A 16,216-nucleotide genomic window follows, 5' to 3' on the forward strand; every position below is an offset into this window, starting at 1 on the left:
AAGATAAGCCCTATACGAATACTTCCAACTACTCAAACTCCCTGGTGAAATGCATGGGAGACTGGGTGTTAAAGATTTTTACCTCAGGGACACGAAAACAAAACTCTGTACTAGGTTCTGTAACGCGTGCATCCATCTCCTCTCTTCTCTTCCCCTCTCTCTGCCTGCTTATTTGCCAGATTCTCCTAGTGCAATGAAATTGCCCCCTGAATTTTTAGATCAATAAAGTTAGCTGAAAAATGTAGGCTATTTTTACCAGTGAACATCTATACCATCTTCATCTTTTGCACCTGTGAACCTTAGAAGAAATTCAAGAAAAAACAGTAACTGTAAGCTGTTGTTCTTGGAGATACTACGTTGTTCCTTTTTATTCCATTTTAAGGACTGTATTGAAGGCGGTATTTAAGTAAAAATCTGTATGGAAAAGCAAAGCAAAGCATAAACAGTTTGACTCACATGAATAGATTATCTCTGTGAATCACCTGCCAATTTTACTCTGAAGTGGTGAAGGTTTACTGGTGGGCAGGGTACCCCATATATCCTTGATTTCACTATGGCTATTTCTTTCAAAATCCTATGTAGCAAAGGCAAGGTCATTCTGCCCGCATCGAAGAGCCAGCTGGATACCTGCCAAGTCTGAACCCAAAACCTCATTGCTAGAGCAGATCAAGCACTGAGCCCAAGCTAATACACTCCTTCTCTCAGGAGATCTTATTAGCTTGGGCTTTGTGCCATGCTAAGCATTCTATATAGCTTCCAGCTCAGAACTGGTGCTAGACTGGACGGTTTATAATGCAGGCATTCCGCGAAATGGTGAACAGATTAATTAGTATCTGCAGTACACTATTATGAAACAACCAAAGGAAGCACAAGGCATTATATCATGCAAGAGCAAGGGAACTGGTTCCAAGCAAAAGTCAAAAGAACCCAACACAAAGGAGGTTTTCAGGAAAAAAAAAAAAAGCATGAAATTAAAACAAACTACAGAACCACCAACCCCTGCCTAATACAACAGTGACTTGGGCACTCAAACTTCTCATCTTTTCAGAAGGTGTTTGTATGAGTCCGAGAAGGACCTGTACCAAATCCAAGCTATGCAGCTGCTCCCCTTTATAATGGGGCTATGCCAAAGACCCGGAACCAAACACCCCCAAACTTTTGGAAGAGTTCAGATCTGGATCCAAATTTTGCAGTTCAGGTTCATCTTGAGCCAAAAACATTAAAACAAACACAAACAGATGCAAAGGAAGTAGCTGAAACAAAGCAGCAACAGAGGAGGCATTTTTTGATACCAAGTTTGGTCTTGAATGAATTTTAATTTCCTATGTGGATTTAGCGCTTGGCAGGCTTATTGCAAGGGAAGCATCTGGTATCACTGCTTGAGTTGCGCCTTTGTACATGGACTTTTAAGGCCAAAATAGACCACCAGATTCTCTAGCCTAGCCTGTATAACACAGGCCAGGAGCCTAGTAAACTTGGTGTTTACTAACGTACATCTTCCAGGAGCACTGATATTGACTGGAAGTCACAAATAAGTATCTGAAGCATCTTCACTTGATTGCACTTGGTTGTGCTCATGATTAAGAAAAAGATCTTAAGCCCAGTGGTGTGCTGTCACACAGTATGGAGTTCTACCAGGACAAAGATGAGAAAAAAAAAGAAGGCTGTTCACCCAACAGCTTTTGTCAACATACATAATCATTTCACACCTCTTCCAATGTGATTTATAAGGGGGAAAAAAAAGCAGGCATTTCATAAATGCTAGTTAACTGCAAGCAAGGAGACAGCATACCTCCTCCCACCTTCACTGCCTGTGTTTTACCTCGTTCACCTGGAAATACCAGACCGGATCACGTGCACAGCACAGCAGTTAGCACCACCTGCTTGAGAGCAAGGTACAAAAAAAAATCTGACCTGCAACCCACTAAGGTTTCATCCTAGCAGCAACTCATTTAACTCTTACAACATCAAGTTCTCTCTCTTTTTCAATACATTTAACTTCACCATTATGGTTCTGGATAGTCTTATTTCATGCACAGTGTCCACTTTGAAATTCTCCTGGAACATTAAGTTCCTTGCTTATTAATCTGTTATTTCCTAATTCTGTCATTATAGGAAGGAGACAGATCTTCAGTGTGCCAAAACCTTTTAGAACCAAAAGATACACTGTTTAGGAGAAGACTTGATCTCCTCTCCTGGAGGGGCAGTGCTGGTCATCTTCTCAGCACTAGGGAACTGGGTCAGTAGCTTCAGGTTGAAGTCTTCCCTTCGTTCATACTCCTTGCCACGGTAGATAAAAATTTTGTTCTGTGGGTAGCAGAAGAAAAAGGAGAATTAGCAATAAAAGCAAGGAGAAAGAGCTTTTCCAATGTACACAGACTAGTCTCAGAGGTCTGGTTTACACAAAGGGTTGTCTCCTAGCCTGACAGGCAGAACACGTGGGAGAAGAAACACAGGCTGGAGTGACAACACAGCAACTCACAGTGGCAAGGCACTGCAACAGCATCCTCACAGCTGCCTAGAAAGTTATTGTTTCACATACAAGTGTTACTGACATGCTCATGCTTCTAGCAATTTTGATTTATCCCTCTTGCTGTGAGCTGTTGTATACTTATCCAGCACGTATACTGGATACACGTGCTGTTGGTAAGCCACTGCCACAACAGGTCAGCATGCACTGCTCGTGTTATCACCCTGGGTTTGTTTTATTTAGCCATCAGGTTTCATCAGTGTGCTTGACTGATGGACACAGACTGCCCCACTGACAGCCGACAGGGACATGTTCAGGGATGTCTGGGCACATGCAATCATGTGTTTTGTGGTGTGCACATTTTCCTCCATGCCTCCTGCAGTCATGCTGCAGGTTTGTCATCAGACAGAAAGACAGCTTTGGGGCGTCCTAAACAGACAGCAAAGATGCAGCAATGGATTTTAAAGGGTAGGACTCTGCAAAAGCATGAGTTTTACCCCAGCCCTCTTCAGCTACCCCTAACAAAATAACCAGCCATGACAGTTTTGTACTAAAGACTTAAAAAGTAGACAACAGCCGATTTTTTCATGCTGGCCACCAAGCAGTGGTGGTTTCTGGAAGGACTGGATTCAAAAACATGACCTAGTGGAGAAAGCTTTCTATGCCATCCAGTTCCACAGTTCTAAGCTGACATTTTTCCTTTTTATTAAACTTGGCTTTGGTTTAAGGACAGAAGCTTCAAACAACTCCAGTCTGAAAATGTAAATGTTTCTTGATTTTAAATAATAGTTGGGAATATTTTCTACTATGCTGCACCCTGCCCATCTGACTCACTTTGGCTAGGTTCTCGTATTACAGCTAGCACAGATCCAGCAGTGCTTAGCAGCAATCTCAAACAGGAAGCATCTTTGCATTTTAATTCTTCTGTGTGGGACCAGACTCTCACTAATGTGCTTTAGCATTGCAACGATCCATGTCCTGAAAATTAGGTTCAGACTGAAAAGAGATGGGATAAGCTCTTTACAAGCTAAACATTTCCTAACAAATCATCATTACAACAACAATGTATTTTGCTTGGAAATCATATTTCTGAAGACGTTTATAGAGCACTAATACTAAAGGTAGATTCTGTTTTAAGTCCATATGAGAACATAATCATCTAACAAACCCACTTGCACCACACTAACTTTACGAAAGCTGGGAATACAAAAAAAATCACCTCTTACTCATCTTTTTTCTATGCTGAGCTTTTTGCAATAGCTAAGGGATTTATATGTCTCGGTAGCATTCAAATGAAAAAGTAGCATCTGAATTTTCTTGGAGGCTCTGAGAGTTCAGGCTTTTAGGGTACCCACCACTCCAGATCTTGAGTACTGAAGAATTCTTACCCGGAGGAAAGAGGGGAAACCCTGACCATAGTATCCAACTGCAAAGTACTCTGGTTGAGGTCTCATTGCCTTCATGATATTTTCATAAAAAGTAGCTCGTTTTTTCTGAAAAAGAACAAAAGTCACTAGCATTTTCACTTTTCAGTGCTAAAGGACACTGCCAGACTGCAGCTCACATTCCCAGTGACCATTCCTGATCTATTACTTCTCCCCTCCAGAATACTATTATTATTTTTTTTGATACAGTATCTCTTATTTATCCATTTACTTGGTTAAATATTTGGTTTGTCTAGTCCAGAATCAACTTCATTTCCTCGTTTGCCGACATGAGAACAATGTCCCATTTTTTGGGATTCCAGGAGGATACTTGAAATCCTTAACTATTGCAACACAGATTAAAAGTAAACATACTCTGAAGCAAAGCAGACGCAAATGGTGACAAATGTCAGAGAACTGGCAGAAATAAAACTGGGCAGATGATTCTCATATGAAAGAACATAAAGACCATCTGGTTACATCTTTGAGCTGTGAAAAAAAAAAGTCATTCAGAACCAAGCCCATTCTATAGTTCTGTGTTCATGCACAGTAATTTTACCATGGAATAACAAGGTGATGAAATTTATGGAGCCTGGTAATATACTATGCAAATGTTAGCTTGTTTGATTAACACTAACAATGCTAAACATCTTCACACAATATTGTCATATGGATTACAAGGTCAAAACCACACACTTTTAAAAACAAAAAAGTTATGGAAACATTCTTCTAGTATTAACCTTTACAAAACCATGGAGGCTATGTTAGCTTGTTTGTTTTTAACATAAATGTAATTTGGGCTTATCGTGCTTAAAGATATTAATTTAAGCAGTCAACAGCATGCTGAAAATTGAGAAGAAAAAAAAAAACACTTACTAGGAGATTACCAAGTCCCTCATAATCAAAGACCTTGTTTTCATACATGTCAGCCAACTCTTTGCTTAGCTGAATGGCTTTTTCCCACATCTCCATGAAGGATGAAGGGAGGCAGGTGGGGGAAGAAGAGCACAAAACAAAAGACTCCGTTAAAAGCACTCATTACCACAGGTAGGTAATACAAAGAACTCATCTGATTTCAGTTCAGGCAGCACTTAAATGTACTGCCAACTTCTTGTTAGACTCCATGCTGTATATTTTTTTTGCAGTAATCACAGTCACACAGTATTTTTTCATTTGTAGATCTGAGAGTGATTTACAATGCAAAGTTACTATTGTTACTCCTGATAGGGAAAACTGAGGCATGAAGAAGTGGAAGGACATGCCTATAAACAGCAAAGCACGTAAGTTCATGTGGTCTCCTTCTACACCAATAAATAATCCCCTTCATCAGGCTTCCTTGGGTTTGTCTCATTTAGCCTTCTTAGAACCATCTATCCCGAGTGCAATTGACACAAGTTCTGTATCAGCCAGACAAGCTCTATTTATTGCCATGCAAGAAGAACTCTAACAAAACCCATTAACCAGGAAAAGAACAAAAACACTGCAGTTTCTCACCTAGCTAGTATCTTGAGCAGGGTTATTTTTACAGAATCTCTGTACAAGGAAATTGAAGGATTCAAACATCTCCAAGACAAATGGATGCCCTGCTCATACTAGTACTCTTGTCTTTGTTAAAAAGCCAGGCCTCAAGCATCAAGGCCTGTTATGGAACTACATCTCTTTTTCTCTTTAAAACCAACCTCTGCTAGCTACAGCCACCAGTTAAGTATTTACCCGTGAACAGTAAGAACATCACAGGGACACTCACTTTGCCCCTGTCGAAGAAGGAGATAATTTCTTGGTAGAGCTTTTCCTTGAGTTCCTGTTGCGAGTAGACGTAGTAGCTGTCCCTCTGCAGCAGATGAGGCACGCATGGCTTCTCAGACCACTAGCACGGAGGAAAACAAGCAAAATTGAAAGAACTAGAACATCCACAGATAAAGAAATCCTTACAGTGGATAGACTAACCTTCTGCATGGATGAAAGTTTACATTTCAGTTAAAGACTCTGATTACATTTAATTTATAGCCCACACTCTGAGAATGAAAACTGAAACTGCCTTTAGTGTATTACCTGGAGCAGCTCTGCGTGAAGGAGAAGAGTGTATGCTGCCTCTGTGAAGTTCTCACAGTCTGTGTGCAGGTCCCGGAGTTTATATAGATATCTAAATAAATGAAAAGTCATTGTTACTTTATGCGATGGACTCCTCCACCAGTGTACACAACAGCAAGGGAAATAAAGGCTTCTACACAAGTCTATGGAAGGAGACAGCCTACCTGATATAAATGTCCTCTCGTTTCTTCTCCTTATAAAAATTCTGCCAAAAGTAGAAAAAAATAGTCAAACTGATGTAAGCCAGCATGGGTTTGCATAATCAATGCTAGACAAGTAACTTAAGGATCAGCCTCGGATATTTCAAAGACGTTTGCTACCACTTTGGCCACTTAGTCGTGCACAGAGGCCTAAAACCATCCTTTTGACGTAAGATGGGGCTACCATCACCCCTAGAAAAGGGTTAAGGGAAAGACAGAAAGCAACTTGTCCAAAGTTACAGCTACTCTTCGCAGTGGAACAGGGACTTAAGCCCACCCTTCCCAAACTATCAGCTAGCCATCTTTCCTGCCTGTAATTTGGGACCTCAGGTTACCGTATAGGCAAGGATCAGCCACATGAATTGATTTTGGCGTATATACCTTTATGTTTTTAGCTGTCAATAGCTGGTAACCTGATTTGGACCCATCATTAACCAGTAAGAGCATAAAGAGTTACTTAAAAACCGACAAAAAAAATCTTTAGTGGCTTCTTATTTATTCTGGGGCACCTGACCCACCACAGGTCCACATCGCAAAAGTGAGGTCAGAAAAGAAGCACATCTCCAGCCTGTCCCATACCAGCACGTTGACAGTGCAGCTCATGCGGTTCTCCTTGCTTTCATCGTGCATGATTGTTCTGTAGTCCAACAGGTTCTCTAGCAAGCTGCTGACCAGCAAAGCAAACACTTCTCCAGAAGCAGACAGGTATTTATGCTTCCGACAGTGCTCCAGGAGGCTGTAAACAAAATCCAAAGAGGTGTAAGGGAATAAGCTCTGAGTGCTAATAAGTAGAAATTCAGTGTGATTACCCACTCAGCTAAGAGAGTCAAACACACTCCCTTAACAGACACTCTCAGTGCAAGACAGCACAGCACATCCACAGACCTCAGATATCCACATCAGACAGGTCAAAGCTTGCCTTGGCAATCAAAAGCCTCAGCTCTACTCTTGGTACTAAAACAAGACTCTGATGGGTTTAGCTCTGATCCTGCTGTTCCCAAGCTTTTCCACTTAAAAGCCCCTTGCCATATCGGCACGTCTTTAGGCTTGTATCCCCAAGGTTAGGATAATTGTGCAAGTTGCTGCTCCAGTAAAAAAGCATTATTTTAAGGCAATCTGCCAGTCTCAGAGCTCCTTCATAGCATTAAATCACTGTCAGCTGCATTATCTCCCTATTCACTGGAGCACCAAATCAGGGTTTCTTTGCATCACAAAAATAGCCAACTATGCTGTAAACGAAGAACATCCGTGTTCACTACAAAACTTACAGTTTCTCCAGCAAAATCTTGTACTGTTCGTCCCCTCTGCCACCCTCAACTTCCTGGTCCAGCTTGGTTATCAACTCATTTTCAAACTGAAAAGGCAAAAACCACGTCAAATACACAGCGACTCTCTACAGTGTGATCAGTAATGCTTGTGGATGGTATTTCTGAACTGCTACACCATCAGACGCTGTTTTTTACAAGCTAACCTAGAGGATGCTTTCATTACTGACCATAACAAAAGTGGTAAGATGTCAAGATGACAAGGACAGAGCAAAGAAATATGAGTCCTCCCTCTCTCATGCTACAATCCTTGGAAGGTGATGATCTGGGGTAGTGCTTCTCCTTTCCCCCCATCCATTACTGGTTTGGATTTGCTGGGATGGAGAAGCACCTTTAATGGCCAGCTTATGGATGATAATGGTCATTCACTCACCCTACAGCAACTGAATTACTACCACCAGTTAAGGGCCAGTCTCAGCTCTCTGACCAACATAAACGGTTGTGACTGCTAATTAAAGCAACTTCTCATGTGACAAGAACCAAGTCCTCTGTGATTATCTGTTCAGCCATGAAGATACGCCCTGTTATGTGCAAACAGGTCAAGTACATAGTTTTATCTATAACTCAGTCACAAAGATATAAATATTCATGTTCCAAAATATGAGGGACACTGTAACTATTACAAAAATATCACTGGCATGGAAAATCCATGCCACACATCCGGTTTCTTTCTAGTGATTCCAAGAACCCGAGACCCTGGGGCCAACCACACCAAAGACTGATGACCCCTTGGGAAGAGAGATCCCATATACACACTGAAGTTGGGGTCTAAGCTGGTGCGAGGATGGAGCTTTGGGAAATACACATCACATTTGACAACAGTCTGAAATGCCAAGGTGGCTGCCTCTTGGATGGATGTCTCCTACTCATCCTCCAGGGAGAAGACTGTCTACAGCACAACTCGAGTGTCCTCTGCCTGCCAGTTGAAATGTTAATGTCTGATATCCCCAGAGGAGAGCTGGAAGAAAAAGTCCTTAGAAACTGCAGAGAAAAGTTAACCTTAGAACAAAAGAAAACCCTCTTTTTCTTTCTTCCTGTCTGGTGCTTTCTCAGTAGTAATAAAAGTTAACTCCCAGAGAAACTAGCACAGGGCTGGAACTCAGAGATTCTGTTCTCTGCTCTGTCCTCTGATTTGAAATTGAGGGATTAGGCAGAACACAAACAACTATATGGTCCTATTAATAATTCAAGTGAGACACCTGACTGTCCAGCAATTTTCTTTACAGTAACTTACATTACAATCAAAGATGTGCTTCGGTAGAATTTATTTTGTTATCATAAAGGTAAATAGACACTATTCTGTTCAGTACCCTGTTACAGTCTCAAAACTGCTTCACATCTGCAAATGCAGAAAGATATGAAAACAGAGGGGTTCATTAATTAATAGTTATACAAAGGTGCAATCAGGGACATAACCAAGGATTAATGTCTCTAACAAACCACTTAAAAGACTACTTCCCAAAGCGTTTGGCTCAATGTTTTGTGCATTTTTTAAGTTTTATTTTATGGTGTTGTCTTTTTGTTCAAATATTCTGTTCTCCATCTTGCCTAATGCACACTGGAACATTTGCACTGAACATACCAGGCTCCCTTACCATGTGGAAGTTTCTGTTCCCACTGAAGTTAAACTCGCACTGCATCATATCAAAGAAGATGGGAATGGTGGCTTTCCGTAGCTCAGGCTCTGGGACCAGGGTTACCTCCAGGATCGGGCCTACCATTGCTGGAATAAATTTTATTTTGTGGGGACCTGGAAGAAAGTCAAAGTCAGATACATCCTAACGGAATATGTCTGCTTGAAGTTGTGTGGTAAGTGGATATCTAAATTTGCAAGCACATTAGTCAAATCAAATAAAAACCATAAACCACAGACATTTTGATTAGAATGCATTTTTGATGTGGATAATGGCTACTTAATACCACTCCAAAGTTCAGGAATAGTCCTAAAAAGTGAACAGAACTGAACTGCATGCATGTTGCAAATCAAAGGCTCCCTGGAAGATTCTATTCTTGGCATTCATATGGTAGAACTTCCTCTATAAGGAATCTCTAAGAGATCATCTCATCATCTGACAAGAAAGAAGATCAGCTTTTGAAGGTTATTTACTGAAAAAGGGAAAGAAATTTTGTACTCTTGAACAGCTGAACCTACGTGTATTTCCCCACGTTAAATGCAAACAGCTTATATAAAGAAATAATTAGAAGTCCAGCTTAACAGCTTGAATAAAGATAATTCTTTAGCTGAAACTCACCCAAATTATACCACATATCCCTTATTTTGAAGCCGATTTCTTTCCTCATGTCCCCATACCTAGAAAGAAGTATTAGAAAGAAAAAGATGAAGGCGGCTTATTCACTGATGTTACCCTTGCAAAGCTGAAGAAATTTAACAGCAAAACCACAGAAGCTGTTATCTTCTCAATAAAAAGAACCACAACAAACCACCACACAAATCTGAATATGCTGGGTAATGATACCAAGGGGTCTTACAGGCTATATTCCCTACAAAGCATCTACAAAGAAGTTCCTCAATATCACACACTTTCCTGTTAAGGGTAGCTAAGATGTTCAATTTGTCTTTTTTCTTCATCACCCTGCCCAGCACCGATGCTCAGTGCTCAGAGGAAGAGAGCAGCCATGTGCCATTCTGGCAGAAGACTGCAGACTCCCAGAGGGCAGAAAAAAACTGCAGCCCTGCTGCTCAACACAATTCTACCCCAAATTTTGTTGCATTTCATGCTTTCCCCTAAAGCTTCAACTGCTGATGTGAGAATGGAGGAATGTTTAATTACCAGGGCATTACCATTTATTGGTAAGGTTTAATTACCAATAAAGCCCTTATTATTGCAGAAACAGGACAGCAAACATTAACTATGCATGCCCTCACAAAATTCTATGTCAAGATCTACAAATGTACGTAGGCACATGATAACAGCTAAATGCAGAAGTAAAAGCTGCTCCATCTTGCTGTGAATTTGGCCAAGTTCCTACAAATTACACATTCCCCAACAAGTTACTACCATTTGTTGCACTTTATACACAGGCATTAAGCTCATTTTACTACTTCTGAGATGGTTAAGGACTCTGAAGTGCTCTGGGTTTTAAAACCAAAAAACTAAAGACTTGGGACTAAAAGGTTGCAGGGCTTTTAGGATCCTTGCTTACCAAACTCATATAATGGCTGAGAAGCTGCATAAAGTATTGCTCTGGCAACTGTGGCAAACCTTCTGTTGCAGACCTTACAGTGGAAAAAATATTTTGGCAAGATGCTTAAGTTCAGCTCAGGACCTGTGTATCCAGACTTAGACATCTGTAGTTTCAAAGGTCTGACATGTGTGCTCGTCACCCCTTCTCCCTTCATCATCATTCATTAAGCAAGCACTTCAATGGCATGTTTCGTCTCATTCCAAGACTGTACAGGGTACGTCTGCTAAAGCACAAATGAAGCTTCTTAAAAATAAAAAGGTCTGGCAATTTTTTGAACTTACTTCTTGATAATTTTGTTGCGTTTGGCTTGTGAGAAGGTCTCCAGCTGGAGGGATTCATGAGTGAGAAAGGCCACTGCCAAATGGAAATAGTTATTCCAGAGCTGTGGAAGAGAAACAAGTCCAAAATAGGAGAAGACAAAGGAAAAAGCAACAACCAGCACAACAGAGCTGCGCAGTCCCAAATGCTGCAGTCTCACAGGTAAGTGTTAATGAGAAGTGTACCAACAGTAAGCGTGGAAGCATAGATGAGCCTCTCAGCCACAGCAGGCAAGCCAGTAGCATACAGCAACTCAGAATTCCTCCCTCTTTTTGCCTTGCACTTTCCAGCCTAAGGAAGTGACAATAGGTTCCCCACCCACACTGTTTTGTTCTCAACTAGTCATGCTCAAGTCAACTTTGGCCAGCAGGCCATTCAGCTCGACTTTGTAAAGACTGCAGCAGTTGCTTTGCTGTACTAACCACAGTCCTGGAATTCAGAGCTGCTTTGCATTCAGCTGCTTTTCTGCAAAGACTCTACAGATGTTTTTCACTGGCATGCTCCATATCAACAAGTCTGGTAACTGGGGGATTTGCTTGCTCTTCGGGCCTTTCAGGAAACACCGAGGTCCAGAAGAAAATCCAGAAACAATGGAACTATTACCTGGAGTTCAAAATTTGCTTGATCCAGAAAGAAACGGTTGAGTACAGAAGTAAATTGGTTCACTGCCCGGAGGAAAACCCTGGAAGAGGTAAAAACATCAAATAAAAGGTGGCTCTAGGAAGCAAAACCAAAAACACAACACTGCAGTTCTGGGTTTATGACATAAGCTCAGGAAACAAGAACAGATGTTCCCAAATGAGATTTGGGACAGTAAAGGGACATTCAGGAAAAGTCATTCGCCTGTTTCTACGGAAAAGAAACCTTGACTGGAAGCAGATGATAAAAAAATAAATATATTTTAAGTCAGTCTCTGTGAGCATGCAGTGCTGTTCCAGATAGTAGCTCCTCCTAAGTTTAGCCTATTCTCACCACCAAAGCATTCAAATAACTTGCCACTTCCATGTCCTTCTCCATTAAGGCACCCGTATGACAACTCCACATCAGAGGACAGAAATGAACCTGGGTAATTCTAGTTTACAGGTCAGCACGCTTTCATCCACTACACATTTATGTTTTTGAGCTGATTCCCCCAGATTTGAAACTGAAAGGGCTTCCCTGATTTATCTTGCACTCTCCAACAGATAAATAAATAACTGGTTAGAAGAAAACATGGTTTTGATTGTGTGCCTTTGGGCAGGAGAAGAAAGATTTTCAGTTCCATTAATAGAAATGGCCAGGCACTAGAATTTACCAAACTCTAACTGAAATTACCCTGAATCTGTAAAAGAAAATAAGCTTATATAACTCCAGTGATTTGCAAGCCTGCCAGGGTGAACCACCCTCCTTTCCGAGCCAAAAAGACTCCAAAGCAGTAACGAGACTTAAAACAGCAGCAACTATTTACCTGCTCTGCATCATATTCATGACCATCCAGTCAGCTGCATAGACATTTTTTCCAATCAGATCTTTAAACATTATGAATGTTTCCATCAGGAAATCCTGTCAGAAAAAATAAAAACCACAAGTTGAACAGCATAATCTTTTTATCCGCATGAAAATGTAGGGAAATGCAAGTATCTGCAATTGCATTGATTAACTACTATATCAATTAGCAATCAATACAGAGCACCTCCTAACAAGCATCTCTTACTGCAGGAGTATATTCCAATAACTAAATTATTTCTGACATCTCATCCATTCAATTCCAGAAGGAGAAATAACTCCACAGAACATGTTGATCTGTTTAATTAAATCTACCTTTACTGTTTCAAATTAAGCTATGTTGTAAGGAGTTCTGGTGCACAAGATGGATGAAGAACCAAAATCAATATTTAAGCACTTTCCAAATGCCTGAGTGACGACAGTGTAACAGCCCTAGTCAGTACCTTCTACAAAGATGGAAATCTAGAACATATTTTTCACTTCCTCAACTATTTAAGTCTTTTCTAGTTTAGTTTAAGAAGTATTTTTACAAAGAGGCAGCAAACATGGCTTCAGACACATGGTTTAGAGTATTATCATTAAAAAGACACTTTCTGTGTGAGTGCCAAACTGCCCCAAACAAAGCTAGCACACCTGAAGACTTTGGCAAGACAAGGTTGAATTGCAGGATAAGAAAAAGAAAAAGAAGAGACGAGTGAAAGAAGGTATCAATAATATTGATCTCTCCACACTGTGGTCTCTACAGATATAAATGCTAACCTCTGAGCATTTAAATAGACTGTTCTCTGCAAAGACAGCACATTAGCATTCAGAAATGAGAGGGATACAAAGAAGGTCACATGAGAAATCACCACCTTACAAAGATCACCAGCAAAAAAAAATCTGTTAAGCTGAACAGCTTGCTCTAAAAAACTGGCAAGCAACACTAATGTGGAAAGAGAAATGGGCATTTGGTGCTGCCTCAGTAAAAATCCTTCAGGCATTATTAAATCAGAGTTTGACTGAAAAGTTTGGACTTGACAAGGGGCACCTTGAAGATAAGAATTAACTTGTAACAGTGTTAAACCAACCAAGTAATGATGCTATGCCAGGGCTGAAAATACCAAAGCTAATAAAAAACAACAATAAAGAATAAAAATAGATAAAAATAATTATTGCAATAAAACAAAATGCAGCTTTCTGTTGGTATGAATAACTCCTACACCACCACAAACATGGGCTTGCTTCTGTAAATTCGGGGATAAGAATTAGATTATAAATTGGATTTTGGATCAGTATTTCTTTAAATGATATTTGTAGTTTTAATGATTTCACAAACTCACCCTCTTGGTATGCCTCTATGCAGAAGTTGTACACATTCACACACAGGAACATAAAAGAAATAATCTATTTGAGTCAGAAGATGCAGAGCTAAAAGGGCAAATCAAGAGACATCTTCAACTTGTAAACTTCAGACTGAGCTCAGTTTGCATTACAATAAAGCTTTAAAGTCCCTGCTTAACCTCACCTTGACCTTAAGTAACAATGGTCTCCTACCAGCTCAACTGCTCTTCAGGAAAGAGAAAGATTTCTGAACTGAGGCTCCCTCAACACAAAATTAGTTTTAATCCTGCCTTGAATCCACCTTTGTCTGAAATCCATCAGAGGTGTCTTCCTCGTACTCTTCTTCCTCAGACACAGGATTTCTACACGACCCTGCTGAAAACCTTTTCGCTCATTCATTTAATGAACAATAGCAATATACCTGGATCTACTTGAGTTTTGTTTTCTAATGAGTCCTCCACAAAAAAAATAATTATTATTTGTATAATATAAGAAGCATTTCTAAAAGGAGATGCTGAATGATCTCTGTAGACTATCCAACTGAGTGGCCTTTTAGATGCAGAAGTGACAGAAATGTGCGTGTCCTGTAGGTGGCTATGTTGCTCAACAGATGGTGAGCGATTCCAACTGCACAAGGAACCAGAGGGATGACCTTGCCATCCAAAATGAATTACAAACATTTTCTTGTGGGTTTTGATCTAGCTTCTACATGAAGAACAACTCCAGGCTCTTCCCCAGCCAGTTTTTAAATAAGCAAGCACTTTAAGTTGCAAAACTAGGAGCACGAGGACAGAAAACCAGAACAGCTGCTGTGGCATGCTTCAGAGATGTTCATAAATACTGGGTTTGGTTCTGACTTTTTCTAGGACATTTTAGGGACAAATCTGGACAGGACAGTTTGTTCTAAGTGCCCCCTCCCAAAAAAAAAAAAACATGAATTGTACACAGTTTTTAACACGGAGAAAACTATTTGCATTGCTGTCCACTAAAGCAAGCAAAACATTTTGGATTGAATGTGAATTCAGTATTTGGGTTTTGGCTATTATCCCATACGACTTCATTAATAGATGTCTTCCCTGTTTTCAGAAATGAATATATATATACATGTTCAAATTTGCTATCTTTTCTTTGCCTTAAATACATTTTTAAGCTTTCCAACTCTAAATTAATCTAGGGGTAGAAGGATGGTGGTGAACTAGAAAGAAGGAAATAAAGAGAACGTGACCACAAAGAGACACAGGGAGAGCATGGAGGAAGGGGAACACTTATCCTTTTCATCTACATTCACTCTTCTGGTTCCACACCTTTTACTTGCACAGACTTCAATAGTCATTAAACATTTTAACTCATGCTACAAATGCTAATCTCAGGCTCCACAGAGTCAGCAACATCCACTGTCCATACCCAGCAGGGGTGATGCGAATATATCCCCAGTGGCTGCGGCATTAGGTACACATAAGTGATTGCTGATGAATGCAGTATAGTCAGTCCAAACTGAATACAGTAGCTTGAAATGACCTTTCAAAAGCAGAAAATAATTCTTTATGGACTGAGATAATCCCCCAGCCATGCTGACTTACAACAATGTCCTGCCTGGTTTTGAAAGTATTGATGTAATGGTTGTAATGGAAATCATCCATCTGCCTCAGGATGGCTGTCATGCAGGCCACAAAAATACCCTAGAATATGAAAAAGAAGACACACCATTATTTTTCTGTATTAAGCACTATAAGCTCAAAGCATGACATGTGCCTTCAGGTTCCATCTAATCAAATAGTACCAATCACAATCCTGCTGATCTACGTCCTGACATCGTTCTGTGTGGCTGTTTTCTCCTCTACCCCAAACCAGTTAAGACTTCCTAAATGTCAAGTATGAGGTCTGGGTCTATCTGTTTACCCAGAGATCACAATTTGGAAGAAAAACATATCCTCTAAACAGCAGAAGGAACGAGTATATGAACATATGTAATTTTATACATATATAAATATTATATACATAGAAATATGTAAGCCACTACATTTTTAGATTTAATATGTCCAACTATATATTTCTCATGTGTGACATATTGGCAATAGTAATGACTTGACCTTAGAGCTGTTAAAAATAAGACACCGCTATCCATGCTCAGCCCCTTATTTTTCCATCTTTCTGTACACTAAGTATAGTGCAAATTACAATATACAAACTTTCTTACACCTTCTAAGATGCCACACAATAGTCAGCATTGCCAATCAGAGATGTCTGATCCTTCAGCATTTAATCCTATTCAGTGAAGGTGGCAAAAGAGTATTTTCTTCTCAGCAGAGATTCCTTGTGTATTAGAAATGGGCTGAAACCAAATCCTCTGTGCACAGGGGCCCAAAGGAACTT

At 40.2% G+C, this 16,216-nt stretch overlaps 1 protein-coding gene across 2 annotated transcripts in view; it reads right to left on the reverse strand.

Moving 5' to 3' along the window:
* Window positions 1-16,216, reverse strand: part of DOCK5 (dedicator of cytokinesis 5) — a 110,504-nt gene that overhangs the window by 18,034 nt on the left and 76,254 nt on the right. For both annotated transcript variants that reach the window (XM_040538166.1, XM_040538167.1), the window contains 14 exons: window positions 15,424-15,522; window positions 12,483-12,577; window positions 11,639-11,717; window positions 10,999-11,099; window positions 9,763-9,821; window positions 9,106-9,260; window positions 7,454-7,539; window positions 6,765-6,921; window positions 6,150-6,190; window positions 5,947-6,037; window positions 5,642-5,761; window positions 4,771-4,860; window positions 3,859-3,963; window positions 2,166-2,307 (listed from right to left, as the gene is read on the reverse strand). In XM_040538166.1, coding sequence (XP_040394100.1) covers window positions 2,166-2,307; window positions 3,859-3,963; window positions 4,771-4,860; window positions 5,642-5,761; window positions 5,947-6,037; window positions 6,150-6,190; window positions 6,765-6,921; window positions 7,454-7,539; window positions 9,106-9,260; window positions 9,763-9,821; window positions 10,999-11,099; window positions 11,639-11,717; window positions 12,483-12,577; window positions 15,424-15,522 — 1,420 coding nt within the window. The remainder of the gene's footprint in view (window positions 1-2,165; window positions 2,308-3,858; window positions 3,964-4,770; window positions 4,861-5,641; window positions 5,762-5,946; window positions 6,038-6,149; window positions 6,191-6,764; window positions 6,922-7,453; window positions 7,540-9,105; window positions 9,261-9,762; window positions 9,822-10,998; window positions 11,100-11,638; window positions 11,718-12,482; window positions 12,578-15,423; window positions 15,523-16,216) is intronic.

The sequence above is a fragment of the Cygnus olor genome, chromosome 27 (assembly GCF_009769625.2).
Source record: "Cygnus olor isolate bCygOlo1 chromosome 27, bCygOlo1.pri.v2, whole genome shotgun sequence".
Lineage (NCBI taxonomy): Eukaryota > Metazoa > Chordata > Aves > Anseriformes > Anatidae > Cygnus > Cygnus olor.